Source organism: Bufo gargarizans, chromosome 6, assembly GCF_014858855.1.
Source record: "Bufo gargarizans isolate SCDJY-AF-19 chromosome 6, ASM1485885v1, whole genome shotgun sequence".
Taxonomy (NCBI): Eukaryota; Metazoa; Chordata; class Amphibia; order Anura; family Bufonidae; genus Bufo; species Bufo gargarizans.
In genome coordinates, this window is record NC_058085.1 from 254,013,530 (window position 1) to 254,041,346 (window position 27,817).

At 46.3% G+C, this 27,817-nt stretch overlaps 1 protein-coding gene across 1 annotated transcript; it reads right to left on the bottom strand.

Moving 5' to 3' along the window:
* Positions 1-106: 106 nt before the first annotated feature.
* On the bottom strand, positions 107-27,817 carry PARD6B (par-6 family cell polarity regulator beta). The gene is made up of 3 exons (XM_044297529.1): positions 27,668-27,817; positions 18,777-18,999; positions 107-3,096 (listed from the first exon to the last, which is right to left on the bottom strand). The coding sequence occupies exons 1-3, from the start codon at positions 27,734-27,736 to the stop codon at positions 2,264-2,266; spliced, it is 1,125 nt and encodes a 374-aa protein (XP_044153464.1). The 5' UTR covers positions 27,737-27,817; the 3' UTR covers positions 107-2,263.

The following is a 27,817-nucleotide window of genomic DNA, read 5'->3' on the forward strand; positions in this document are numbered from 1 at the left end:
TAGTCGCCCATAGCAACCAATTAGATTCCACCTTTCATTTTGGACAACTCCTTCGGAAAATGAAAGGTGGAATCTGATTGGTTGCTATGGGCAACTAAGCCAGTTCTACTTTACTCCAGTTTGATAAATGACCCCCTGATTTGCTTTCTGCAGATTTTTTTTTTTCAGGGCTGGGGATGTCTGTATAGCTTATAGCATAGCTTACTGACAGTTTCCAGTAAAAAATCATCAGAATACAGAGTGCAGCCCTGGCGTATAATACCGGCTGAATATTAGCCCCAATCAAGCATTATATATATATATATATATATATATATATATATATATATATATATATAGTAAACAGGAACATAAACTCAGTAAGGCTACATTCACATCTCCGTTTTGGACATTCGGCGCAAATCCTGGCTGGACAATTTTTTTTTTTGCAAGCAACTGCTTTTGTCTGGACTCATCCCGCCATGTATGCCGGAAATCAGCTGGATTTTCGCCGTACCTCATTGCAGTCAATGGGGATCTGGCAGGGTGCTCTGTGCCAGAACAGCCTGCCGGATCTCCTAATGGAGATGTGAACGAGATTGAAGCTGGAAACTGCACAGAACAAAGATGGCCGGACTGACAGGATGCCCGAGGTGATGGCGTCCAGTGTTTAACAGGAGATTAAAAGAGGTAGAGAGTCCGATACAAGATATGTAGAGGTCCACATCCCACATACAAGTCATTCAGCCAACAGAAAGACTGGGGGTGCTCTGTTGTTGGTGACCCACTTACAAAATAGTGGTCAGAACAGAGGGCCGCGTCCAGCGCAGCTCCCCGTACTGGAGAGGCAGGTGATTTGAGAGAACACAAACTTGACGGCCCCTTTAACCAAGCTCTGTCCTGCAGGGATTCTTCGGAGCAGAGCTCTGGGTCGGTGACCAAAAGGCGACGGAGTTATCAATTAACCCTTTCATAAAACGGCTTTGTGTAAAATCATAACCCATCTGTTATAGCAGCATCAGACTTATTTAATATATACATTTGTAGTATGGTGTTAGACTATGCACAGGTGCCATGCGGGTAGGGAGTAGAGGAAGAGTCCGGCCTGTACCCAGAAGTCACTGAATCCTTTTATGATGAGTGTTCTCCATGTGTCACTGTCCACACAGCAGCCATATTAACACAACACAGGAAACTTGGGCGGGCGCATACGGGGACATATAGGGGGTCACAGTAGAAATAACACATTAATGCAACAGATCCAGCATTACATGTCATGTACATCGGGTGCTGGGAATTATTAGCCAAGACTGACCTGTCGCCTACACACTGGGGCCATGCTGGGGGGCACACTAATAAGGAGCCAGTGGGTCATTGGCTTGCAGGCCATCTTAGACTGATACACTATGGGCAGGAGAAGATGCTTTTGCCCACCCCCAAAGCATCTTGTCCCCCTGCCAGTGGGAAACTATGGTCACTCACACCTCTCTTCCAGTTGCTGAAAGGTAGCTATGATTGGAAGAGTGTCTGGGGATCGACAGGTACTCCACCAATCATTGCTTTCCTTCCTGACATGTACAAAATAAAAACAGATCTGCTTCCGAACAGCAAACTGCCTAGATGTGCAAACAAATCCAGTATACATAGCCATATACAATAAATGCTAAAAACCAGAGACTCCAGGCAGAGGGCACCCGACAGGGATAAGAAGCCAGTGACAACCAGCAGCATGGTCTGCAGGTCGAAAACTTTGGGGGTCCACAGGTTTGATTACAACTTCCCATTAACTGGGTTTTGAATACAATTCCAGTGTAGAAAACCAACAAGTCTGTTCATTGTACACGGACGCCACGTATCATGGCGGCCAAGCCCTCTCCAAACGGAACACTTCATTTTTTGCTCGAATTAGAAACAAAGATATGAAAATACAAAATCCAGGATATTGTATATATAGATCCAGGCACCTCGTCTCCTTGATGACTGTGCTATAGGGGAAGGGGCCTTTTGTTCGCCTATGGAATGTAAAACCAACATTTAAAAAAAAAAAAAAAAAAAAAAAAAAAGATTTTTTTTTCCTTTCCTTCATTTCACAAAAATAGAATTGCAAGCTCTCCAGAGATACAAGAACTGCAGATGAGATAAACTATACAATATATTTTCTTAATAATATAAAAAAATGATTTCGCAAGTAGAATGTCACACGAATCAAAAGGCTAAAGACTAAAAAATAAAATAATAATAATGTGCAACGAGGCAGCGCCATTCGCCACGTCCGATCTGGCGTTCACAGTGTAATAACGGTGCCATCTTCTTCCAAGATCTTTGTGCTGTGGTTATGGCCAATGTGGTCCAGGCTGCCGGAGCTGGCAGATAAGTGTGTGCGATACGTGGATATAAATCCGTTCTGTGGGGAATCATGATAAGAACTGTGTTGAGTTAAGGACTCCAGACTCTCAGTTGATTGTGCCGCCCTGGGGATGACCGAGGTGCCACCCTCCTCTATGATAATGTCCTCATCGTCGCTCTGTGCCTCCTCGGGATGGTAGTTCTGGATGATCTGTTGTTGGGGAAGGCTGTTGTACATGCTCGTGCTGCTGTCCGTCGACTGCCCAGAGCTGCCAGAGTTCCTGCTGTTACGTACCACGTTGTTCCGCTGGTTGGCCGGCCTGACGGTTATGATGAGGTTGTGGCTGTTAGCTATCATCATATCGGTGACCTGGTCCAGGCTCTTCCCGGAAACTTCAATGCCATTGACTTCGAGAACCTCGTCGTTGACAGCTAATAATCCAGTGCTTTGGGCGAGTCCTCCGGGAACGAGCCTGGAGATAAAGATGCCTGGCACTTTCTCCAAGCCATGCGGCGTAACGCGGACGCTGGAGCCATCCCGGATGTAGAATCCCAGAGGTTTCTCCATGCCATGTTTGTAGAGTCGCACTCTTCGGTGAGTTTCAGGGAGAATGTCAACGTCAATAATGGAGGAAACTGGCCTGAAGTCGCTGGGCATCCCAATGACAAGATGAGGCTTCTTTTTGATGATGTCTGGGCGAAGAACTGTTGTAAGTACATTCTTCTTTTTGGTCAAAGTATCAGTACCAAAGGCACTGTAGTCCGCTTCTTCTGTAGAAGAAAAAAAAAGAAGGAAAATTAGAATATTCCAATAAGAACAGACAAAAGATCATTAAGATTAATGTGAACAAAACAAAGTCCTAGAACCAAAACAGAAACCTACTCATTTAAAGAGGACCTTTCACTAGAATAAAACATCTACACTAACTATACAGACATTGAGAGCGGCGCCCAGGGATCTCCCTGCACTTATTGTTATACCTGGGCGCCGCTCCGTTCTCCCGGTATAGCCTCCGGTATCTTCATTGTCAGGCTCCACCCAGGGGAACCTGCCGGCATCTCATTCTCCCATGCTGTAGCTCTGGCCAATCGCAACGCTCAGCTCATAGCCTGAGAGGCTTTTTATTCTCTCAGGCTATGAGCTGAGCGCTGCGATTGGCCAGCGATGGCCATGTTGTATTTTTTTTGCGGTGCGGAGGCACTGACCAAAATCCCACAGAAGCGCTTTGTAGTGCTTCCGGTCCATATCTTGCGGATTGCAGACCCATTCAAGTGAATGGGTCTTCATCTTTGATTTGGCGCGCACACGACTGATGCACGTATATTGCAGACCTGCTGTTTGCGGGCCGCACACGGCATGAGCCCATAAAATCTGCTGCAGGTGCTCCGTCAGAACAGATGTGAACACAGCGCTATCAGGACTTCTAGGGCATTGAGATGTGTACTGTGGATATAGACAGCACGGTCTTTATAAGGAGCTTGTAACAGACACCGCCGGGTGGCGTGATTGGTTTCAGGATAATTTGTTTTATTTTCAAGCCGCACGATCTGTAATATAAATTATATATGCTCAGTGAGACCATTACAGCTCTACAAACGAAGGTGAAATTAGAGGCTGAATACGTAAACCTGACCCAACAAGACAAGCGCTCCAGGCTGGAGCTCTGTGCTAGTTCATTTTTATATTCAGAGGCTAAAAAACATGCTCTAACTCAATAGCCTGTGTACCAGTGTGGCACTGGAACATTTCCCCCATTTTTGCAATCCGTCAGTTGTGTGAGCAGGACTGGTAGCAGGTGATAGAAAGACAAGCTGCAGAAGATCGGCATCATGCATACACCTGGTCAGAAATACCTATTTTACAGTAATTAAGTAATTAACACAAGGTGATCCCAGAATCCTGTTCAGGCGATGACGCTGCTGTGGAGACCCATTTACTGTGGAGGCTGCGGGTAAACAGAATCTGGATGGACGGGTTGTTACGTACACACCTGACAGGTATGCAGGGGCCGCGCTGCCGACGCCTGAGGGCTGTATTTCTGGGGCAGCACATCGAGGTCAGGCTTACACATAAGTCATTTACACACCGTAAAATAATATAATTAGCCCGTGAGTGCAAGTTTAATCACCGCTTACCTTTACCCTACATGACCAGGCAATGACATCACCATGAGGAGGTGAATCAACTATCCAGTAACGGGCATACTGTGCCCCCCCCCCCCCCCTTCTCCAGTTTCTGCAGGAGTGACACACAAACCTCACCAATAGGCATGGCGTATGCCCAGCACCGTCACCTGACCTCCCCACCCATGTAGGAAATGCACCAATCTTCCCAAAAATGGTGTTAGATGCCACATTATAACGTCATCACTGTTCATCTAGCCCTGAGCCAAGCAGTGCCCCGATATTCTCCCCTATAGGACGCTCTTAAAGGGGTATGCACCACAATGGATATGACTTTTTAAAGATCATTGCAAATATCGTTCACAAGCATTGCGGCATGAGCAAGATCAAAAGCGATAATTGAGATTGAAAGAAAAATAAAAATAATAATTAAGAGGATTTTTAAAATCACAGCAGTGAACATCCTAAGAGTTTAAAGAGGACCTTCCATCAGAAAATGGTGTTAAATTCTTATACAACCCTATGGGGCTGCTCTCACTGATGTCCGGACACTTTTTTTTTTTTTCAAATGGACCCCCCCTGTCGGCCTCTACGCTCTCCGTTAGTTTCGCCACCTCATATGCAAATGAGGCGATGAAGTTATAGTAGGCGTTGTTCTCTAAGTTCTGGTGGGTGCGGTTATGCTCTCCCTGGCAGCGAGCGCATCCAATCGCAGCGCCCTGCTCTTAGCCAGGAAGAAGGAGCTCAAGTTCTCACGAGATTCGCAAGAACTTGAGCTTCTAGACATCCGGATTGAGCGCCATCTTGGAGCTCCTTCTCCCTGGCTAACAGAGGGGTGCTGCGATTGGATGCGCTCGCTGCCAGGGAGAGCATAACCGCGCCCACCAGAACATAGAGAACAACGCCTACTATAACTTCTATGCTAATGAGGCGACGAAACTAAGAGCGCGTAGCGGCCGAACGGTGGGCCCATTTGAAAAAAAGAAATAAATGTCCGGACATCAGTGAGAGCAGCCCCATAAGGTCGTATAAGAATTTAACGTACCATTTTCTGAAGAAAGGTCCTCTTTAACACTTCCACATTTCATGCTCAAGTATGATTGCGTTGCTGGGTAGTGCCCAGACTCGAACTACAACCTGGTACATAAAGTGCACACAACCGAATAGAACAACTACACATACGGGTCCCACAACATTCTTTTGTCGCAACCGATACAAATATTTGCGGTTGCATTCAGTAGATACCTCAGGAGCGCGGAGTGCTGGGAGGGAGTCATCCGGCAGAGAGGCGCATTTCATACATACAATACTTTATGGCAGGCTTACGTCTGTTGCTCGCATTCTTCACTAGTAATGAGAGAAGTATGTGGCACAACAACCCCCATCAGCCTGCACATATGAATCACCCGAGAAGGAACACTGGAAATAGGCAGGGAACATGCTCAGCTGAGGGTTTATCGCCCGGTGTGGGGAATGTTATCCATCGTGCAGGGCTGTACCAGGAACCAGACATTCCTCAAAGTCTTACATTCTGTGCACTGGCTGCAACCTGACGGCCCCCGGGCCGCCCACCCGACCCTTCATGTATGTGCTTGGCAGGGAAGAAACATCAATTTTTGCTCTGACTTTTGCTTACATAGGCAGTAAAAGCACTGAATATATATGTATGGGACTATATGACCACAACTATGGGGACACCCAAAGCGTGCACTCTTATGACTATATGGGTATATGGGCACCCAGTGAGAAGCATACTGGACTGGCCAGTGTCCAGGAAAAACAACTATGGACTCTATGTTGTCTCAAATCCAGGCCGGCTCCATACAGGTGACTGTATACTGGGCAGAATCATGCAGGATAAGTCTGGATCACCCAATAACATTAGTTCATCTTGGAAATCCCTTGCTTTGTACTCCATTTACCTCAGGAGCTGCAATCGCCATTCTCCGTCAGCTCTCAGACTGCAAGATCACACCCTCCCTTTGGGTTCGGCGTCTGCGTAAAGCAGCACAACGCACTGCAAAGCATTAGAACCGGAACAGTCCTCTCCCTAGCCACTAAAAGATCTTACTCTGTGAATGATAATCCAATAACGTAATCCCAGATACAACCAAATTTACCCACAGACAAGATAATTGGCTTGCCAGGAAAAGGACGGGGAAACCCGGACAACTGGCACCAATGCGTCATATAGCAGCGCAAGGACAAATGTCTGCCACTGATAACAATAACCGCAGCTTGTGTCCAGAAAAATAAAATCAATATCAAAGCACAGGAAGGAATATGCAGCGGGGATGGGGCAACCTCTGCCGGGCAATTAGCTTGTCCTTATGTGCCCTTTACCATGAAAGGAAACATTAATACCTGCTGGGCACCTGCCAACTACACCCCATTAAATCAATTTCATTGTACGTCCCAGCCCATGAGTTCTAGTACACTCCATTATCTGCTTCAGGAACAATGGCTCTTATTATGCCGAGCTGAAACAGCAGTCAGCTGTCTTATTAAATTTATATATCCATGCGGCATGGCACAAGAGGAGTTAAATGACACGGGAGGCCATGGCTGTAATGGCGTCCATGGGTTGTCACCCAGCACTCCCGGTCACAGGCACGAATAAGGAATGGCTGAATAGATTAACAGAAAAGGACGGTTCAAGGACTGCTGAGTTTGAGAGCGAAGAGGGGAAATGCGGCCTGGTCTACAATGAAGCAGAGCCCGCCTGTGCCCTCTGCCAAATTCCAGCACATGAGGCCTCCTGACCGAGCTGCTGAACAAATGACAAAATCATTACAGAAAGCAATCTCCTCCGCCTCCCCACTCCGCAGGTTAAAGTATTATAGACTCAGGGGCAGCAAAGGCTGGGTATAGAACTTGGAGGAAAGTCAAAGATTAACAGGAAGGAGAGGAAAACCATGTAAATCTGAGCCACTTACTTATACAATATACACACACACACACACACACACACACACACTCAATATACATATACAGAAATGACCTGTACATACATAACACATACATACATGCACACACGACATACATATACAATATACCTGTAGACACAAATATACGCAGACAGAATGTGTACAAACACTGTATACATGCACATGCAAATACTTTCAATGATGACTATATATAATTTCATATTCAAGGAAAAAACGCAGCACTCTTCTTGTAAAAAAAAAACAGTGTCTTTATTCACACATGTGACCCAAAAATAGGCAACATTTCAATCCCCTTCCGGGATCCTTCTCAAACCAAGTGCCTTCCCATTCAAAGAGTTTTCTTTATTTTCATGACTATGAAAATTGTAGATTCACACTGAAGGCATCAAAACTATGAATTAACACAAGTGGAATTATATACATAACAAAAACGTGTGAAACAACTGAAAATATGTCATATTCTAGGTTCTTCAAAGTAGCCATATTCTACCATAAAGACCTGATTCACACAGTCTCCTCCTAACAGTTGTTCTAGAGATGTGTCTGCTGCTAGAACTCTGTGTGGCATTGACCTGGTCTTTAATCTGAGCTGCTGTTAACCTGCGATTTCTGAGGCTGGTGACTCGGATGAACTTATCCTCCGCAGCAGAGGTGACTCTTGGTCTTCCTTTCCTGGGGCAGTCCGCATGTGAGCCAGTTTCTTTGGAGCGCTTGATGGTTTTTGTGACTGCACTTGGGGACACTTTCAAAGTTTTCCCAATTTTTCGGACTGACTGACCTTCATTTCTTAAAGTAATGATGGCCACTCGTTTTTCTTTACTTAGCTGCTTTTTTCTTGCCATAATACAAATTCTAACAGTCTATTCAGTAGGACTATCAGCTGTGTATCCACCTGACTTCTCCACAACGCAACTGATGGTCCCAACCCCATTTATAAGGCAAGAAATCTCACTTATTAAACCTGACAGGGCACACCTGTGAAGTGAAAACCATTTCAGGTGACTACCTCTTGAAGCTCATCAAGAGAATGCCAAGAGTGTGCAAAGCAGTAATCAAAGCAAAAGGTGGCTACTTTGAAGAACCTAGAATATGACATATTTTCAGTTGTTTCACACTTTTTTGTTATGTATATAATTCCATATGTGTTAATTGATAGTTTTGATGCCTTCAGTGTGAATCTACAATTTTCATAGTCTTTGAAAAAATATATATATATTTATATACACATATATACATACACACACATAGTATCCAAGCTGTGCAGATCACCAGGAATAACCACTGGCCGTATCCTTGTGCCATTGGACTTGGAATATGTGGCATTACCCTGCTGGACGGAGCTGTACCAGTCCATGCAAGGGTCACCCCGCATTGGATATGATTACTGCAATGAATAGAAGGACAGGAACACCTGGACCCCGACGCTCATCTTTTATTCAGTGGCTGCCCCTACAACTAGGAAATCCACACTCAGCCCTTGACCCACTTCAGACAACATGGTACCATGTGCACAGGGACCTACAGGGGCGCATACAACGCAAAGGCTATATCATCAGTACAATGTAATGCTTCTACCCTCAGTAACACTCATTTCTCCACACCAGACTTCACCCCCTCACATGATATCACCATTTCCTTTAATTACATCTAATATGTATGGGGGTGTCCCGACTCTCCCCATCAGCAGATGTCTGTTGGACTTCAATAGGCCAGTTCCTTTAAGGAAGATAAGGTGCCGCCAGAAGTGTCTGGCAGTGGATTCCTCCCCTCTCCCCACTGAGAACACATGCACATTCGGTGCCGTGCCGTTTTTGGTAAACTGTGAGGAGGCCACAGCACTCTGGAAGCAGGATAGGTCATGGATGTGACGGATTAGGTCCGGATGCGTTCAGTGAAACTCGCACTATTTTGCAAGCAAGTTCAGTCAGTTTTGTCTGCGATTGCGTTTAGTTTTTTCTGCGCAGGTGCAATGCGTTTTGGTGCGTTTTTCACGAGGTTTGCAAACACCTTCTATCAACCATCCGTGAAAAACACATTGCATCCGCACCTGCTTTCGGATGCAATGCGTTTTTTCACTGAAGCCCCATTCACTTCTATGGGGCCAGGGCTGCGTAAAAAAACGCAGAATATAGAACATGCTGCGTTTTTTTTACGCAACGCAGAACTGACGCTCCTGTACACAGACCCATTGAAATGAATGGGTCAGGATTCAGTGCGGGTGCTATGCGTTCACGTCACGCATTGCAACGGCGAGGAAAACTCGCTCGTGTGAAAGGGGCTTAAAGATCGGACGTCTGCCATACATGCACTATGGATGTCGGGAAGGGGTTAAAGGCTATTGACACCTTTGAATGCATTTTGTATTATTGCCTCTTATTTATTTGGGACTAGAAAAATTTTCCAATTAGAAAGGTTTGACAGTTCGCCCTCTGCATCTTTTCACACACAGTGCAGGCGGCTCCCGCCGTCACCGTGAAATCCATCGGAGGAGCCATCTCATGACTCCCTCTCTATCCCTTATCTGCTTTCCCGAGGGGTCATAAAAATCCATTTAAACTGAATTCTCAGAAGATTTTATTAAACGTAGCTTAATTCCATCTCCCAGGGGACTAGAAGCTGTGATCCACTGATGGCTTATATAATGCTTTAGAATACATCGTATTCCAATGCATTACTGCCCATCATGCTCTTATAGATGCCAGATCTGGGGCCTCTGTCAAGAATCCAAATGCCACTGAATCCCATAGTCATATTGAGGGGTGCCTACGAGCTGACAGAGGGACCCCACCTCCTTAAAAGGACTGTCTCATTTCAGCAAATTACATTTTTCATGTAGAGAAAGCGAATACAAGGCCCTTACTAATGTATTGCAATTGTCCATATTGCCTCCTTTGCTGGCTTCATTCATTGTTAAACATTTCCTGTATCCAAGGGTTACGACCACCCTGTAATCCAACAGTGGTGGTCGTGCTTGCACACTATAGGAAAAAGAGCTGACCTCTCTGGTGGCTGGGAGCTCACATAGGCCTTTTCCTACAAAATGCAAGAACAACCACCAATGATGGATTGCAGGATGGTTGTGACCCCTGGAAACGAGCAGTGTATAATATGATGGAAAAATGAATCCAGCCAGCAAAGGAAGCAATATGGACAGTCACAATACATTAGTAAGTGCTTTGTATTAACTTTATCTACATGATAAATGACATTTGCTAAAGTGAGACAACCCCTTTAAGTCAAACTCCTTACATGTGTGGTCTCTATTGACTGTGCCATTTAAGGGGATAATACAACCTATCGCAGTTATGGACACGGTGGCAGGGATTGAGTGGGGTGGGAGATGAGACCTCTCTCTGGTCCCATCTATCCATAAATGTCCAGATGGAATACCCCTTTATTGCCAGTAAAGATCGTGGTTTAGTTCTATCAGCTGTATGCACAAAGCTTTTGGCCACTGCATACAAATAAGAATGTTTCCATTCACTGACACCAAGCAAAACAATTTTTTTTAAAATGGTGTAGAAGTGAAACTCAAAGTCTATTACAAAGTTGCAGAACTTTTCATTCTACAACGATGGAGCTTCATTACATATAATATATAAAAACCTGTCCGTCTATAGCACACCGCTATACAGTGCCAGCGGGGCCGCTCTGTTGCTGTCCGTGGCCAGGTGATCACCAAGGCCGTGTTATGGCATCTGTGTATCATCTACATACATAGGGGAAGAGTCACCAGGCAACACTAGACAAACACCACACTCCCCTCCCTCGCACCCATGGGACCTTGCTGCGGACACCCGCTCTCCTCACAGCCAGAGTTTACTTCTGCACAAACATTTCTATTGGTTCTTATCGTTATATCCCACACATTTATGTGTCTCTGTTCCATCCTCTGCCGCATTTCCCTGTGAGGGTGGGATCTATATGCTCATTTATACATTTCATCCTGAGCTTCCTGGTTCACAAACAGAGCTACAGTAAAAACAATGGCAGAGCTAGAAGAGAGGGAGCACGTAACTGTATATTAATCCTCAGGGTCAGTGGAAGGATGAGTGACAACCCCCACCAGTACGGTAATAGTGGCCATCAGTCACCCATCACTAGCCAGAGTAATACATTCAGGGTGGAGCTCACAAATGGAGGCTTCAGACAATCAATTTCTTACGAACTGAACACAAAATCCAATTCTAGAAGTCAATTATGTACTGAAACTTTGAAAAAACGGAATATATGCAAAGCGCCAATCTGCCGGAATCGCCCCAGGGCGGCATCTGGAACCTGCCGTGTGAAAGAAACTGAACTATGGAGCCGACTGCGACATCTAATACAATCAGTCCATTATACGGCGGCAGCGCTTAATGAAAGGGACAGAAACCGAGCAGACAAATGCACGTCACAAAGCAATATCTGTATATGTATCAATCCTCCTGATCCGGGAAAAGCTGGCCGACCGCTCCTGCTGCAGAAGAAATGGTGGACATATTGGTTGTCACCGACTTCCCTAGAAACCAAAATAAACTGCTTTCACTTTCTTAGGGCTCATGCCCAGGAATGTAAAGGCTCCGTGCCCATTTTGCGGACCGCAAACCGCAGGTCTGCAATATACGGGCACCGGCAGTGTGCACTCAGTGTTGCGATCTCCAAGGTAAGTCATAAAATAGGACATGTCCTATGTTTTACAGAGCGGAGTCACGGATCGGAAGCGCTTCGTAGTGCTTTTCGGGTCTGTGCCTCCGCTCCACAAAAGACAAGACATGTTCTATTTTTTGCCGTATCTCGCGGAGCATGGACCCCTTCCAATCAACAAGGCTGCATCTGCAGCATGGAGTGCACACGGCCAGGGCCTGTGCATTGCCTACCCCTAGTTGCAATCTGCGGCACGGAGCCCTTAGGTTCGTGGGCATGAGCCCTTAGAGCCATTTAGGGGAAAACCAATATGGCCACCATAAGTGCCCAACAGTGGTAATCACCCTGCTTCCTCAAATTAGCAAATAAGGAAGGCTAGTTGTATCTGACATTGACAGAAGCTACCTGAATGCCCTCCGGCCTTATTAACTACAATGGGGAGCAGCGGAGATCTGGCAGCAAATATGCCCAGAATCGTCCAGACTAGAGCTGCAGTAAACAAGTTTTTTAGAAATCAAGTACGCTAATAAGAAAAAGTGAATTAATAGACTGCTTTCCCTTTATAAAAACTCATCAGACCCTCTGCCATCAGTCCCAAACACCCTTCGTTCCCCCAGTGCCATCAGCTCTCCCCTACCCCAAAGCCAGCAGTTCTCCGCCCCTTTTGCCAGTAGTCCCCACCCCCCTTGTTCCAGCATCTCTCCCCCCTCCCCTTGTGCCAGCAGCTCCCCCCCCCCCCCTCAGCAGTTGTAGAGAGAACTGAGCCTCTAGGTGTAACGGAAGTGCCCCCATTGCTCCTAGAGGCTCATTTGCATATATTAAAACTTAATTTTTCTCAGCAATGCGGTCACATATTAACATGGGACCAACACAGATGTCTTCAGCTGCCAAGGGCACATGTAACAGGTCAGCCAGTGTCATAGGTACAAATCTGCTGACAGATGCCCTTTAAAAAAATACCACTTCCTGATGAGTATCCCTTTATCAACCCCCAAAATGTTTTTTTAAATCTAGGGCTGCTGACCTGAACCATAAGTAAACACAAAGACAAGTGAATGTAACAGAAAAAAAAACCAAAAGCGGGGAGAACATCAGAAAACACAAAGTATCTGATGTCCGCACATCACAGGAGCCCAAGGAAATGCTGAGCTCCGCAGGATGCACACGTGGGAGGTGTTTTTCTACCAAAGGAATGAAATTAAAAGAAAAAAAAAGAAAAAAGTTACTTAATATTTTCTGTCTAGAATCAAAACAGAGTTACAGCAGGGTCCAGTGCACAAAATACCACAGCGCTAGATTACTGCTCCGTCCCCAGCGCCACCACACAAAACGTAACGTAACAAATCGACGGCCATTAAATGTGAACTAAAGTACACTGTTACCAATGTAGTGCTTTATATGACAACATGAACGCAGAGATTTGTGTGTGTCCTATTGAGGACAGGTCCTAAACCTGAGACGAGCTATCCATCCAAGGCCATGTTCACATCACCGCTATTTCTGTTGCTCTGTTCCGTTAGAAAAGCAGAACAACGAAAATAACTGAGGTTCCAATATCGGCACATAACTGAAACTAATGGAGCCAAACGGACCCCTGTGACTATAATGGGGTCTGTTTGGTGTCCATTCGCGAGTCTGCTTTCTTAGAGGAATAGAAAAAGTCCTCCATGTGAACATGCCCTTATGTGTATGGAGAGATGCTGACTTTTCCCCCACCAAAGAAAGCTTTTGTTCTCAGGGAGGTTAAGGTAGGTGAACACAGTTGTTTGGAGGAGGTTTTGAGGCAGATTTTCCTGCACGTTTTTTCCAAAACAAGACGTGGATTCAAGAAATACAAGTCCTTCCTTTATAGGTCCGATTCCTTTAAAATTCACTTCTGGCTTTAGCTGAAAAACCTGCCTTAAAACCTCCTTACCTTACCAGTAATTTGGTTTCCATGAGATCACCATGATGGCCACAAGGAGATTGACCCCTAACCTCTGTGGGGGCAGGAAAAAACACCCCCTTCCTCCACCATACACCAGTGCTCTCCAAAATTATCAGAGTGAAAGTGGAGACAATCTATAGTATTCTTATTATCTGATTAGCAGGTATTGACTCTCACCAGTACTCAAAAGAAAAAATAAATTGGGGAGGGAATAACAGGCAGTCATGGTGATCTCATGGAAACCGAATTACCGTTAAGTCCAATTCCGATTTTCTATATCACCATGACGGCCACAAGGAGATATCCAAAATTATAATATCAAGGGTGGGGTAGGGAGGGGGAGCAACTGTCTAAAGGACTTTATGTCCAAAAGACAGATCAGCAATATTAGAAAAATCTAGGCGGTAATGCTTTAAAAAAGGTATGTACACTGGACCAGGTTGCCGCTCTACAAATGTCTTCCAGGAAGGCACCTGCTCTTTCCGCCTGAGAAGAGGACATAGCTGGACAAGAAACTCCTTGAGCGGTAAAGCAATGGGAAATTGTGCACTTAATCCACCTAGCAATGGAAGGCCTAGATAACTTCTTCCCTTTGTTCTTTCCTGAGAACTGAAACCAAAAGACTATCGGACTTCCTGAAATTTTTTGTGACCTCCAAGTATTTTAAAACCGTATCTCTAACGTCTAAGGAGTGAGAAGAACTCCCCCCTGCTATTTTTTGGTTTATTGCAAAATGACGCGAGAATGATCTCTTGATCTCTGTGGAAGTCAGATACCACCTTGGGTAGGAACCCTGGGTCTAGTCTGAGTACCAGCCTATCTTCCAGGATTCTAAGATATCGCCTGCATCTCACCCAGCCTCCTAGCAGATGTTATCGCAATCAGAAAGGCTGTCTTAAAAGATAGAAATTTGAGCAGTCTTCCAGAGGTTCGAAGGGACTCATGGTTAGAGCGTTTAAAAACAGTATTAAAGGATCCAGGAAGGAACTTGTGATTTTAGTGTGGGTCTCAGTCTTTCTGCCGCTCTCATGAATCTTCTGATCCACCTGTGGGCCTGTTAAGTCCGCATCAAAGAAACAGCTTAGTGCAGATACCTGTACTTTTAGAGTAGATGGCTTAAGACCTAACCCTATGCCCTGCTGGAGAAAATCTATTTGTTGAATCTTTGGTCTAACAAGGTTAGGAAAAGATTCCCCTGACCAAGAGCAGAACCTCTTCCAGATTTTCAGGTATATAGCCGATGTTACCTTTTTCCCACTGGCCCAGAGAGTAACTATGACCTTATCTGAAAGTCTTTGATGCCTCAGTATTTCGCCTTCAGGATCCAGGCTGTTAGCTTTTCCCCCCCAAAGCCTGAATCTTGTCTGTGGGCAGGAAGGTGGCCTGTTACTGCGAGTCCAGGAAGACATCCAGGAACCGTACTCTGGTCGATTGATGTAGACAGGATTTCTGAGGACTGTCAATCCAGCCCAGCTCCTCTAAGCGTGGATAAAAATGTGTCTAGATCTGTTAGTAATTGATCTACCGTATCTTCCACTAGTAGGAAATAGTCTAGATAGGGCATCAGATTCAGCTCCTTCTGTCTCAAGAATGCGACCATCTCCATCACCAATTTTGTGAATATTCTGGGAGCCGAGGAAATTCCAAACGGAAGAGCCGTAAATTGAAAATGGCAAGTGTTGCCATGCTGGTCTTTTATGGCGAATCTTAGCAATTTTTGAGAGTTGTGGTGGATCAGGATGTGATAGTACGCTCTGAATACCTCCTGGGCCTCGAGGTTTGATGTCATCTTTTCCCAGGCAAATAAATTGTTCAGTCTTCCCCCCACTCTGGCGTCATTGTTTATCGCTGGATTTACTCTGAAGGTTAAGCAGGAACCCTTTCCCTCCTTTGGGGTAACTCCAGCGGCCTGACTTCCCTTTCCCTCTGTAGGATCTCTCTTGGCCCTGAAAGGAAAGAAAGGGAATTTGCCTCCTGTAAAAAAGGTCTATCCTCCGGAAATCCCTTCTTTTTATCTGAAGCCTTTTCCGGGATCTTGTCTAAGACTGGCCCGAAGACATACTCACCTGAAAAAAGGATAGAACATAACTTCATTTTCGAAGTTTTGTTCCTAGACCAGGATTTCATCCAGAGGGCACGACATGCCACATTAGAAAGACCTGCATCCTTGGCAGAAATTATGATGGACTCCGCAGAAGCATCCGCTAAAAAGGCCATTGCTGATTTAAGGAGAGGGATAGAGTTTATTATTTTCTCCCTGGGGGTCTTATTCCTCAAATGGGATTCTAACTTGTTCAGCCAAAAGGTACATAGATCTCACTACTGAGGTCGTAGTGATGTTAGATTTGAGATTAAACATAGACGCCTCCCAAGATTTGCGTAATAAGCCATCAGCTTTCCTCTCCATGGGGTCTCTCAATTGTGATACGTCCTCGAAGGGTAACGAGTTTTTTTTTTATGACCTTGGCCACTTGTACATCTATCTTGGGGATCTCGTTTGCCAGATCAAACAACAGGCGGTTCTTGTATTCTCTGGACACCCCTAGCCTCCTCTCAGGGTCTGACCATTCTTCCAAGATCACATCTCTCGCTAATTGGGAATACTCTGGCTCTTTTTGTTCTTAGACGCGCAAACATCTTCTCCTGAATAGAGTGAGGTTTTTGAACGTCCTCCACCCCGATGGTGGCTCTTACGGCTTTTAGGAGGTCCGACATATCAGTGGCAGATCAGTGATCTCGCCTTCTTAAAAGGGGTCCTCCTCCCACTGCCTGGAAGAGGAAGCATCGTCACCCATGCATTCTGAATCAAAAAGACTCTGACCTCTGGGATAATGTAGCCTTGACCTTCTCTTGAATCATGGAATGGAACTCGTCCCTTAGAGAGACCAGTTCCTCCCAGACAATGTTAGAGATACAATCCCTGCAGATCTTTCTAGGGTAACCTTCCGGTAATTTTTTGAAACAGGAGATGCACTTTGCGGGTTTCTTTAATTTATTCTGTGCCTCTTTAATTACCTATGAGGCGAGAACAGACCAAAATTAGGAGGATGGGGATACTCTATATAAAAATATTATATATATATTATATATATATATTGATTAGGGGAGTGGGAAAAGACCCCTCTCCACAAGCGTGGCCTCATATTAACCGAATGGTGATTAAACAAAACCGGCAGTATAATAAGTAATCCCTGCAGGGAACTTACCTGAGGCATAGTTGGAGCATCAAGATCTCTGGGGGAGTGCAGCTCAGGACCCAACACCTTGTTCCAGACCACAGATCAGATCCAACATGACACGTGGCTATACTGCTATGCTCACCAGCATTTTCAAACCTGGATGCCACTGCTGCGCACCGCCCACCTCACTTCCTGGCCATGCCGGAAGGGACGTACTCCAAGCGCATTGAGCGACGGGCACTCACTCCAGCTTCAACCCACCAGGGGCAAGGAGGAAGACGCAACCCTGGAAGCAGGCTCCGAATCAACCAGAGCGAGCCCTCCAGTCTCTCTCCTGCTCATCATTGGTACTGGACAACCAGCGAGCAGGGGGACGACACTTAGTCAGATAAGTGCCAGCAACACTTCCCCACCGGGAGTTCCACGTTCCATGTAAAAATAAGAAAATCTTCTTCCTTCATCTCCCTGACAAACAGGGAGACCTTTCTCTGCCCTGGCCTCTGTAGGGCAGGAAACACTGGTGTATGGTGGAGGAAGGGGCTGTTTTACCCTTTCTCTGTTCCTGCCCCTACAGAGGTCAATCTCCTTCTGGCCATCATGGTGATGATATGGAAAACTCCATGTGAAAATTACCCTAAGCCTCCACATTCAGAATACATTCACGCTTGGCCAGACTAAGTATGCATGTGTATGGGAGGAACAGGTGTCAGCTGAACAAACCCTTTGGCTGACAGCCATTTCAGGTTACGTCGGCCTAAAGTGGACCATAGACATGAGAATTAGGCCCCTTGCAGACGAGCGTTCGTCGTGCTGCGTGTCTGACCTTAGGTCGGGAGCTGCGCTGCGGGCACGCAGCGTGACACACGCTCGTCTGCAAGGGGCCTTAGACCAGCAGACAATACATTTGGGGAGGTCGACACACAGAAGATTAAGGAAGGATCCTACTAAAAAACTGGATCTGGCAATAATCTGCAGACATATATCTCATGGCCGGCTTAACACTTCAATAATAATTTCCTTCTATTGTTTACAACTGGAATCACTACTTCCTTTATAACTGCAACAAGAGGGAATCTGCGCCTCGGATTCCAATAACACACAAAAATCAGGAAACTGTTATTAATGCAATTCCCATAGCTGGCAGAGGGGGTTAATATCAAATGCGAGTAGTATTCACTTTCACTCAGCGTTACTATTTACAGTCACCCATGGCGGAATATAATGTGATCGTTTTGGGCAGTAGCCCCGTGCCTGACCCTTCTTGGGGGCCCATGTCTGCCCAAACGACCTACCATCTTAATAGAACATATATTAGGCTGTAACCTTGACAGGAAGCAATGGAAGAGCGGTGTAGGCGAAGAGCATCATCTCCTTCCTCCTCTGCCCCAGGTTAACCCCCAGCATGTAAGCAAGCAACTGTGTGTATATAAAGCCGAAACCTTCCAGGATTCTCTGCTCGTTCAGTCTGCTCAGGGAGGACAATTTACAGTATGGGATGCGTCATCTTTACAGCAGGCACTGTACAGTCATCGAATGGAGCCCCATTTCACACCCAGGAATCCAGTTAGTCTGAGACAGGGAAGGTCTGGAGAAAGGGATCTGTCTATGGTGGGCTAAACAGGTAAAGATGCAGGAACGAGGCATTACCTTTTCGCTGTAGAAATATCCGCAGTAATGGGTTGGCCGTGGTTATCGCTTTGTGGTAATTGTCATCGTTGTTAATGGGCAGCAGGTCTCCGTGGATATCGGCGTACCCCACCAACACATCCACATTGGGAATTTTATGCACATGTTGAAGTAATCCATAGAACTCTTCGAACTTTCCTGGCTTAGACCGTTCCAAGGCAAACCGCCGGAATTCTGCGCCAAACTGTAAAGGCAAAATAACACAAATGTGAATCAGGGAACTATTAGGCCATAAATGTGTCACACCTCTTGGCCAGAAGGCTACCAATCAGTACCGCCATGGGGCTATGCAAATGGTGGGCAGTGAAGGCAAGCACAGATTAAACATTTCTTCCTAAAACCAGAAGATAAACTCTCGCTATTCAAGCCTTCTATCCAGGTGGGTGACTACTACCGAGATTTAAAGGGGAGATCCGAGATTTGCTTTTGTTATTTTTACTGATGACCTAGCCTTTTTTCCCCCCTCTCCCTTTTTGATACACATACAGTGGATATAAAAAGTCTACACACCCCTGTTAAAATGTCAGGTTTCGGTGCTGTAAAAAAAAAAAAAAAAAAAAATTATGAGACAGAGATAAATAATTTCAGAACTTTTTCCACCTTTAATGTGACCTATAAACTGTACAACTCAATTGAAAACCAAACTGAAATCTTTTTAGGTGGAGGGAAGAAAACAAAAAAAAACTAAAATAATGTGGTTGCATAAGTGTGCACACCCTCTTATAACTGGGGATGAAGCTGTGTTCAGAATTAAGCAATCACATTCAAAATCCTGTTAAATAGGAGTCAGCATACACCTGCCATCATTAAAGTGCCTCTGATTAACCCCAAATAAAGTTCAGCTGCTCTAGTTGGTCTTTCCTGAAATTTTCTTAGTCGCATCCCACAGCAAAAGCCATGGTCCACAGAGAGCTTCCAAAGCATCAGAGGGATCTCATTGTTAAAAGGTATCAGTCAGGAGAAGGGTACAAAAGAATTTCCAAGGCATTAGATATACCATGGAGCACAGTGAAGACAGTCATCATCAAGTGGAGAAAATATGGCACAACAGTGACATTACCAAGAACTGGACGTCCCTCCAAAATTGATCAAAAGACTAGAAAAAAAACTGGTCTGGGAGGCTACCAAAAGGCCTAGAGCAACATTAAAGGAGCTGCAGGAATATCTGGCAAGAACTCGCTGTGTGGTACATGTGACAACAATCTCCCACATTCTTCATATGTCTGGGCTATGGGGTAGAGTGGCAAGACGAAAGCCTTTTCTTACGAAGAAAAACATCCAAGCCAGGCTACATTTTGCAAAAACACATCTGAAGTCTCCCAAAAGAATGTGGGAAAAGGTGTTATGGTCTGATGAAACCAAGGTTGAACTTTTTGGCTATAATTCCAAAAGATATGTTTGGCGCAAAAACAACACTGCACATCACCAAAAGAACACCATACCCACAGTGAAGCATGGTGGTGGCAGTCTCATGCCAAGGGGCTGTTTTTCTTCAGCTGGAACTGGGGCCTTAGTTAAGCTAGAGGGAATTATGAACAGTTCCAAGAACCAGTCAATATTGGCACAAAACCTTCAGGCTTCTGCTAGAAAGCTGAACATGAAGAGGAACTTCATCTTTCAGCATGACAACGACCCAAAGCATACATCCAAATCAACAAAGGAATGGCTTCACCAGAAGAAGATTAAAGTTTTGGAATGGCCCAGCCAGAGCCCAGACCTGAATCCGATTGAAAATCTGTGGGGTGATCTGAAGAGGGCTGTGCACAGGAGATGCCCTTCCAATCTGACAGATTTGGAGTGTTTTTGCAAAGAAGAGTGGGCAATATCTTGCCAGAGTCAAAATGTGCCATGCTGATAGACTCATACCCCAAAAGACTGCGATAAAGTGCTGCAATAAAATTGAAAGGTGCTTTAACAAAGTATTAGTTTAAGGGTTATGCAACCATATTATTTTATTTTTATATTTTTTCTTCCCTCTACCTAAAAGATTTCAGTTTGTTTTTCAATTGAGTTGTACAGTTTATAGGTCACATTAAAGGTGGAAAAAGTTCTGAAATGATTTATCTTTGTTTCTCTTTTTTTTTTTTTACATCACAGAAACCTGACATTTTATATCCACTGTACATGTTTGAACAAACCGAACGTGTATGGGGGAGTCAGGGGAGATAGTAGTTTGGCCTATAGCTGTTGGATATGTATGGCACCCTTAAAGGGGTTGTCTCACTTCAGCAAGTGGCATTTATCATGTAGAGAACGTTAAAGGGATTCTGTGTCATTTTGGGCTATAGAGATGCGGACATGCACTGCTAGATCGCCGCTAGCATCTCCGCAATATACCTGTCCTATAGGGCTGTGTGCTTGTATTTTCTTTAAAAAAGGATTTTAGAGATATGTAAATTAGTCTTGTAGGTGTCCAAGGGGCTGTACGAACCTTCCTGGTGCCCAGCCACGCCCGCATGTGGAGGAGCCCAGCACCACCCATGTCCTCCTTTCATCAACGATAGATTGCCGTAATCTCGCGATGCGCAGTTCTTTCCCTGAGGCTGATGCCAGCACAGGGAAGGAATACTATACCGGCACTGCGCATGCGGCAATCTATCGGTGACGAAAGGAGGAGATTCGGAGGACATAGGCGGTGCTGGGCTCCTTCACAGGGGGGCGTGGCTGGCCCCAGGAAGGTTCGTACAGCCCCTTGGGTACCTTACAAGTCTCATTTACACATCTCTAAAATCCTTTTTTTAAAGAAAATAAAAGCACACAGCCCTATAGGACAGGTATATTGCGGCTCTATAGCCCAAAACTTGGTGACAAAATCCCTTTAATACAATCCACTTACTAATGTATTGTTATTACCCATATTGCCTCCTTTGCTGGTTTGACTCATTTTTCCATCACATTATACACTGCTTGTTTCCATGGTTACGACCACCCTGCAGTCTATCACTGGTGGTCTTGCTTACACACTATAGGAAAAAGCACAGGCTTCTCTGGTGGCCGGGATCATGGGACTGCACATAAGCTGGTGCTTTTCCTATAGGGTTCAAACACATCCACTGCTGATGGACTGCAGGGTGGTCGTAACCATGGAAATAAGCATAATGTGCTGGAAAAATGAAACAAACCAGCAAAGGAAGCAATATGGGTAATAATACATTGTATTCACTTTCTCTACATGATAAATGCTATTTGCTGAAGTGAGGCAACGCTTTTAAGTGTCAGTCTCAACTTCTGGCATTCTATGGCTGAACCAGGAGGTACTGGATGAACACAGTCATAAATCCTGCTCACCCAGAGGGGAGGCTCAGCAGCTCACAGACTCGTGGGACCAACAAAATGAGGGGGGGGGGGGGATTTATGAAAACTGTGACATTGCCGCCAGCAACAACTAATCACAGTTCATCTGTAACAAATGGCATAGGTGCAGAGCAGTTCCCCAAAAGTATCCAATCAGGCCACCTAACACTAGTACAGATCCCGTTGGCTCCGTTTTTCAGTTTTTGTGGAAATGTCACAATCCCATTGTTTTGCTGGAGACATCCCTGGGTCTGTCGTCAGCTGCCTGCGTCCCGAAACCTTGTTCCACTTGGATCGGACACACCTATGTGTGACTAAGAGGTCAGCGCACACATTCTGGCGGCTGGGCGAAGGACAATGCCGAGAGCCTGAGTCAGGCAGATAAACACCATGCACCGAGGCTTAAGCCAAATACCTCTCTGTGCCTCATCTGCTGCACACTCACTACTGCAGGTATGCGGCTTGCAAGCACTAATTAACCCCTTCAGCTCCTCAGAGTAATAACAGGCGGCCCGATTATTGGCAGGGAACACTGCGTTAATACAGTACACACTGTAAGCATTTAAAGCATACTGTTCCCAGGTATATGCGGCGTGAACCCTTTCGTTTTGGAAATGCGCCCAAACCGTAAGGGGCTTTCTTTAGCCTAGACACTGCAGAAAAGCACGGAATGAGAAAAACAAAAACGGCGACCAAAGTGGATCTGGGAAAATTTTAAAAAAATACCAGGTATTTGCTGGCTTAATGCCTATCTCTGCTGAACCCTGAGACTTCCCGAAGTGCGCCGAGTGACTGCAGCAAAGGTTACTAAGCTGCTCATGAAACATGCTGGTTATCGTATGAGCAAGCGAGCTGCCGAGGGAGCGGAAAAACCACATTGTAAGAGATTTACTAGAATGGATAATGTGCTGTAAAAAGAGCCGCTTGTTACAGACAGAGCTGATAATGACACACGAGTATGTGCATACATGCATGTACTCGTGACTGTGTATTCATACCTGTACGTACCTGCGTGTGCGCGCAGCCGTGCCTGGCCGTACCTGCGCATGCGCGCAGTTATGCATGTACCTGAGCATCAGTGTATGCTTGCACGTACGGACCTGTGCATGTGTGTATTCATGCATGTACTTATCTGTGCGTCTGTTTATGAATCTATGTACCCGATTGTGCGCGTAGTCATCCGTGTATGCTTGCGCCTACCTGCGGATGTGTGTACTATATGTACAGCATTGATCTGATTCTCCCCTTACAATAAGGCTTTACTCCTACATGTTTCTACATGCGATTCTGGGAGCAGCCGTGTGTAGGTTACTAGAAATGTGTGGCGCGTGTTCTGTGAGTATATCTAAGAATGTATGTTACGGACTTTAGCTATTTGTATTTGCTGTGATTGAGAGCTTTCCCCGTGGACCCCATAATCCACTCGTGGTGCGTGGGGTTTAATCTGTTTACCTTCAGAGAAACCCATTTAATTATGGTAAAGTAAACTCTTCCTGTGCCCTGGGGGTCAGAAGACAATCTGATAGCATTAGTAGCCTCTACATGGTCGGCAGCAGCTCCTGCTATACAAGTCAAAGCCGTCCCCAATCCACCAGCAGCAGGTGCCACTACGGCGGTGCCCGTGCCCTGTGCTACATCGCAGATATACTGCATCCACCCTGACCCTGCTATGGGATGCTGTAGGATTTGATGTTGCGTTTCCATGCCATTAGGCCTCTTGCACATGAACATGTGCGCCCCATGGAAACATTCCCAAGCCTAAAGAAAACTCCAACCCTAATCATTCTTATAGCGTAGGGTTCCTTATAATTCTCTTGGTCTTAAAATGCCAGAGGCGGAATTTAGCATTGGATGATGGCAGAAAGCTGGGCCACAAAAGTCACTGATTTGGGCGCAAAATTTACTTGCATGAAAATGTACAACTTTCTTGACTGGTTGTGCCACGCTTGCCGCTTTTCAAAAAAGTAGGCAGCAAGGGATGAGCCAACACATTAATTATAACTAGGGATGAGCGATGAAACATGCGAAGTCGATTCGCATTAGACTTCGTTAGAATACCATACACGGCGCAAGTTACTTTGCAAAGTCTCACGATACTTCGGGTAATAACTTCAAAAATTTATTTCTACTGACAAAAAAAACAAAAACTTTGCGAACTCTGCTTCGGTTCCAAGTGGTACAGTTAGGCTACTTTCACAATAGCGTTTTTTACTGGATCCGGCAGGGATAAGCAAAAAAGCTTCCGTTACTGATAATACAACCATCTGCATCCGTTATGAACGCATCCGGTTGTATTATCTTTACCATAGCCAAGACGGATCAGTCATGAACTCCACTGAAAGTCAATGGGGGACGGATCCGTTTCCTATTGTGTCAGAGAAAACGGATCCGTCCCCATTGACTTGCATTAGGGTCATGCCGGATCCGTCTTGCTCCACATCCCAGGACGGAAAGCAAAATACAACATGTTGCCGTTTGCTCTCCGGTATGGAAATGCAACTAAACTGAACGGAATGCATTTTGGAGCATTACGTTCTGTTCAGTTTTGTCCCCATTGACAATGAATGGGGACAAAACTGAAGCGTTTATTTCCGGTATTGAGCTCCTAGGACGGATCTCAATACCGGAAAAATAAAACGCTAGTGTGAAAGTAGCCTTACAGTGGCACAGAGGATTTAAGGACAGTTACTACAAATATTAGGAGACTCACTTGCTATAAGTAGGGAAAAGTGGAAAAGATGCTCCTAACGATCCATAGCAGGAAAACTGTCACATGTGAGATTTTCCCCCAGCACCCGTCTTCCCGCACAGGGTGCTGCATATGGTGGGGAGATGAGCGCTATGGGCAGGATTGCGGGCTCGGTCTACGAGGTAGGATGGACCCATCCAGCAATTTCGGCTCCTGGTCAGTGTTGCTGTGATTGTGGGGAATCAGGGTAAAGTGCCGACATGACCAGGACCCAAACATTAGCCTCTATGGCAGGGATGCTCAACCTGCGGCCCTACAGCTGCCGCAAAACTACAACTCCCAGCATGCCCTAATAGCTGTAGGCTGTGCAGGCATGCTGAGAATTGTAGTTTTGCAACAGCTGGAGGGCCGCAGATTGGGCATCCCTGCTCTATCGCATGTCCGCCTTCGTTTGCCAGTGTCTCATTGCCCCGTTCAGTCCAGGAAGCACTGTCTGTGTCGGCCGAATTTCCTGGACCAAACGCTGCTCCTCTGACCCGAACGCACAGCTTCATCGTGGTTTGTGATGCTGTGAGTTCTTTACTGCAGGGCTTCTTGTACTGTACTCACAGCATCACATGCGTACAGTACAGACCAGGCAGGAAATCAGTGCGCCATAAGAAATGATGATGCTGAGAGTTTGTGCCCAGAAAGAGAGCCATTCCACGGGGCGTCCCCCGGACTGAACACGCTCATATGAAATTTGCCTTAGGGCTTTCATGTCAGGACCCCCCCCCATAGGGATCACCTGGAGAAGAAGTGGCTAGGGATGCTGCAAATGATAAGTCTGGCAGCAGTGGCACAGAAGATTTAAGGACAGTTACTACAAATATTAGAGGAGACTCACTCGCTATAAGTAGGGAAAAGTGTAAAAGATGCTCCTAACGATCGATAGCGGTCTACGCAAGAAACCACACAAAATACCAAAAAAAATGTATGCACGGCTGATGCCCTAAAGCCCCCTCAGCTTCACAGCAGGTGCGGAGTCCATGACATCCACCTGTAGATCCAGGGCTGGTATACAGTACAATGTCCACACGGGATAGTAAAGTCCTGGGTCTGGCTGCACTGGATTAAGAACTGTGCAGGAGGTGACGTCAGCAGGTCAGGGCACAGCAAGACACCGGATACTAAATATAACCCTTGGGGGGGGGGGGGGGGGGGGGGGGTTCTGCAGGACACCTGCTGGGGCAACAAGGATCTTCGGGAACAAAACCGACTGACAACCAATATACCCTCCATTACTGCCGCAACAAAAGTTGTCAACCAGCTTTCCAGATCTGCAAATTCATATTGTGAAGCAGATTTATCACTCTGGGAAAGCTGGGTGACAACCAATATGGCTTCCGCAGTTTCCATAGGGATACATCGCCGCCCGTGCACCATGGGTTTGCCATCCAGGTCTAGCGGCTGCCTGTACAAAAAGCTTTGCCAGGCTCGTGAATGGCAAATCTGCGTAGTCATGCAGTGATGGATTTCATAATTGTGTCTCGCTAGGCAGTTTGGACGCCCACCCAGATCTGACACTGGGTGACAGCCAGCATGGCCTTCATCGCCATGGGCAAGATCTGCCAGCTTTCCCAGGCTCCTGAGTGGCAAACCTGCCTAGTTACGGTATAGAGAGATGGATATGCCACTTCACTAAGTAGGCACATATGTTGTTGGAAAGCTGGATTACAATCTTGCCGCTGGCCCAACTGGACGTCACCCATCTTTCCCAGTAATTTTAGCTGGAAGAGAGTGGACAATACATCCCGCTGCAACTGTACGGGAGGCGCCGCAGAAGGTGTATTTACAGAGCGGCTGATATGCGCCCTTAGCTGTGTACAGTAGGAGTGACGTCAGGGGCTCATTGTCACCGCACAGATCCCTCCGGACAAGGTGTACACGGCAGTTCTCGCCCTATTATGCAAGCCCTGGGCGACTTTCTAGCCACGGGCGCCGCTGCTCTCTATTCTATTTTTAGCTCTCACAATCCACACACCTAGAGCTTGGTGTTACGTAACAGGTACAGATAAGAGCAGGAGATGACAAGGCGTACTACATAAAACTTAGGAGGAGCGGGGGGGGGGGCATGCACCGAGGAGACTGGCGCGCTGTATACAATCACACAACAGCCAGACGGGCATAAAAGGGTGTAGGGAGGCGCCCGCCACATACCATACACAACCTGCAATACTCCACCGCATATCCATCCCCTACATCAACACTTCTCTCCAGAGCAGGACACACCACCCACAGGACATACCCTACTTTACCACAGTGCCCACCACTGCTCTAGAGTAGCCCTGGCAAAGCCCTCCCTTCCCTGGTAAGCCTCAGGAATGTGCCTTCCTGTCACTAGGTGGTGCCCACCATCAGAAACCCGCTGCACCTAGCAGGTGATTGTCACATTTCCAGTCCTACCCTTCAGGTGCCCACAGGGATTCTCTTCAGCTAGTGGCTCCCATACTATATGCCCAGTGCCCTCACCTCACCTTTATTCCCCCCCCCCCCCTACTATATGCCCAGTGCCCTCACCTCACCTTTATGCCCCCCCCTACTATATGCCCAGTGCCCTCACCTCACCTTTATGCCCCCCTACTATATGCCCAGTGCCCTCACCTTTATGCCCCCCTCTTCTCCTGGTAGATACCCCAGCATTTGACCCTCTCCCCTTCAGCAGGTGCCCCCAATATGAACCCCCCTCCTGCACACATTATCCGGCAGGTGCCCCAATGACGCCCTTCCTCTTCTCCAGCAGATGTGCCCAACATATACCCGTCTCTTTCCCCTCCCTCACCCGCGACAGGTGCCCATCCGTGTACCCTCCTTCTCCTCAAGCACGTACCTTGCTCTTCACCTCCACGGTGCCCAGGGACCTGCTGCTGGTGCCCACAGTCCGGTGGCTCCGGTTCATGTTGCCGCTCTGAGCTCTCTATCCTCCTGCCTCGTCGTCCACCTTGCGCCTAGAAGGTATTCCCGTGTGACACGGAGACCG